General features: G+C 39.0%; 1 protein-coding gene across 1 annotated transcript; it reads left to right on the top strand.

Moving 5' to 3' along the window:
* Positions 1–206: 206 nt before the first annotated feature.
* On the top strand, positions 207–1,471 carry CCDC54 (coiled-coil domain containing 54). Its single transcript, XM_027582511.2, has one exon. It carries the CDS (start codon positions 433–435, stop codon positions 1,417–1,419), a length of 987 nt encoding a protein of 328 aa, XP_027438312.1. The 5' UTR covers positions 207–432; the 3' UTR covers positions 1,420–1,471.
* Positions 1,472–1,752: the final 281 nt, after the last annotated feature.

Here is a 1,752-nt window from a genome sequence, read left to right as displayed (position 1 = left end):
TCTCCTTCTCCTTCTGCCTCTCCCCCTGCTTGTGTTCCCTCTTTTGATGTCTCTCTATCAAATAAATAAATAAAACCTTTAAAAAAAAAAGTCAGACACTTAACCAGCTGAGCCACTGAGGCACCCCTGGTTAAATGTATTTCAAGGCAGCAACCATTGTGACATCAGCACCAGGTCAATGATTACCATATAAAGGATTCCATGCAGTTGAACATTTTTTCACAGAGCTCTCCAGTTAGACCACCCCATAAGAAGCTAACCACCCAAGAGTGCCTACTATTGCCTTTGATGTTCTCCATAGGGCATTCTATGATGTTATCAGGAAAGACATCCAACAAATAGTAAGAAAAAGACCATTTCATTCTGATACTGCTTCTTTCTTTGATTTTGGTCAGGTTTCCCATCACCCTACCTCTTGTTTTATTATGAAAGATGTACAAACTTCAAACCAAAAAGGTAAAAGCTGCTGCTGGGCAGATGTGGACTTCTAATCCCTCCAGGATCAGACAATCTCTTAAAAATGTTTACCATACATATAAGAACCAGCACCCAAATTCAACTAGACATCCAACTATGACTTCCTATGATTGTGATAAAGAGGTTATCAGTACTGATGAAGAAATGAATCTTATAGCAACAATCCAAGATATTAAAACTGCCCAAATTGAACTCCTCAGCCAAATGACTGATATTGTCAGTGTAGTACCCAAAATCCAGGAAAAGACTGATTTTTATCAGAAGCAGTTGGAGGTACTGGAAACCAGAATGAATGTTAATGAAGACAAACGATGCACAATAACTGAAGATATCTTCTCTATGAAAGAAGACATTGATACTTTAAAGAAGAAGGTGACAGAACTGGAAAACGAGAATTCTTGCTCCAGCATACATTGTTTAGAAGTTCTGGAAGGAGAAAGGGATAAAGAGATCATAGAACAACTTTACAAACTCCTACAACCAGAAACTCTGAAGAACACATCGGCTTCTACAGACTATGGACTCTTTTCAACAGAACCAGAAAAAGTGCCTAGTTATCCTGAGGCCACTGATCATCTTGAGGACAAAACAATTTCTCCCAAAATTAAAACTGTGGAAAAAAGTAACCATCAAAATGCATTAAGAAACTTTAAAAAAGCAAAGTCAAATATTTATGTTTACCCAGACTTTAGTACATGGATCAAGCTAACTTTTGTCCATGGAGGAAAGTGGAGATTTTTCCTCAGTGCTACCGACTTAGAGGAACTCATCCAGTGGCTTCTTTCCAGGCCAATCACCCCTCCTGAGGAACCACAACTTGTAACCCGGAGATACTGTCCATTCACTAGGCCTATTGCAAGTTTGACCACATTGTGTCTCTCTGTTTTCAACTATATTTACTGTCTTTTTGGTTTCTCAAAAGAGGAAGTAACTCGACTATAGAGTTATTTTCTGCTTTGTTTGACACAAAATAAATGTGAACTGGTTGTTCCGAGCATTGACACGTCTTTGTGGTGGTTGTGAAGTCCTTGGTAATTTGCTCGCTGTGGGCTCCCTGTCTATGAAGTTTTTATACGTCTCAGGTAAGTTAAGATAGATCATCCCATTGGACAACCGCGATGCATTTTCTGTCAGTATTCTTGTTTTCTTAAAGGCAATTCATAAGGATTCACCCAGTGCCCGTGTCATAGATAATTGGAAGGAAAGAATTAAGGGATCAAGGGAATGAAGAACACATTAGTAGTCCCCACATCAGTTTCCCATGCCCTCTTGTCT

Source organism: Zalophus californianus, chromosome 1, assembly GCF_009762305.2.
Source record: "Zalophus californianus isolate mZalCal1 chromosome 1, mZalCal1.pri.v2, whole genome shotgun sequence".
NCBI classification, from domain to species: Eukaryota; Metazoa; Chordata; class Mammalia; order Carnivora; family Otariidae; genus Zalophus; species Zalophus californianus.
Note: the sequence above shows the minus strand (reverse complement) of the source record. Positions and strands in the feature narration are given on the sequence as shown.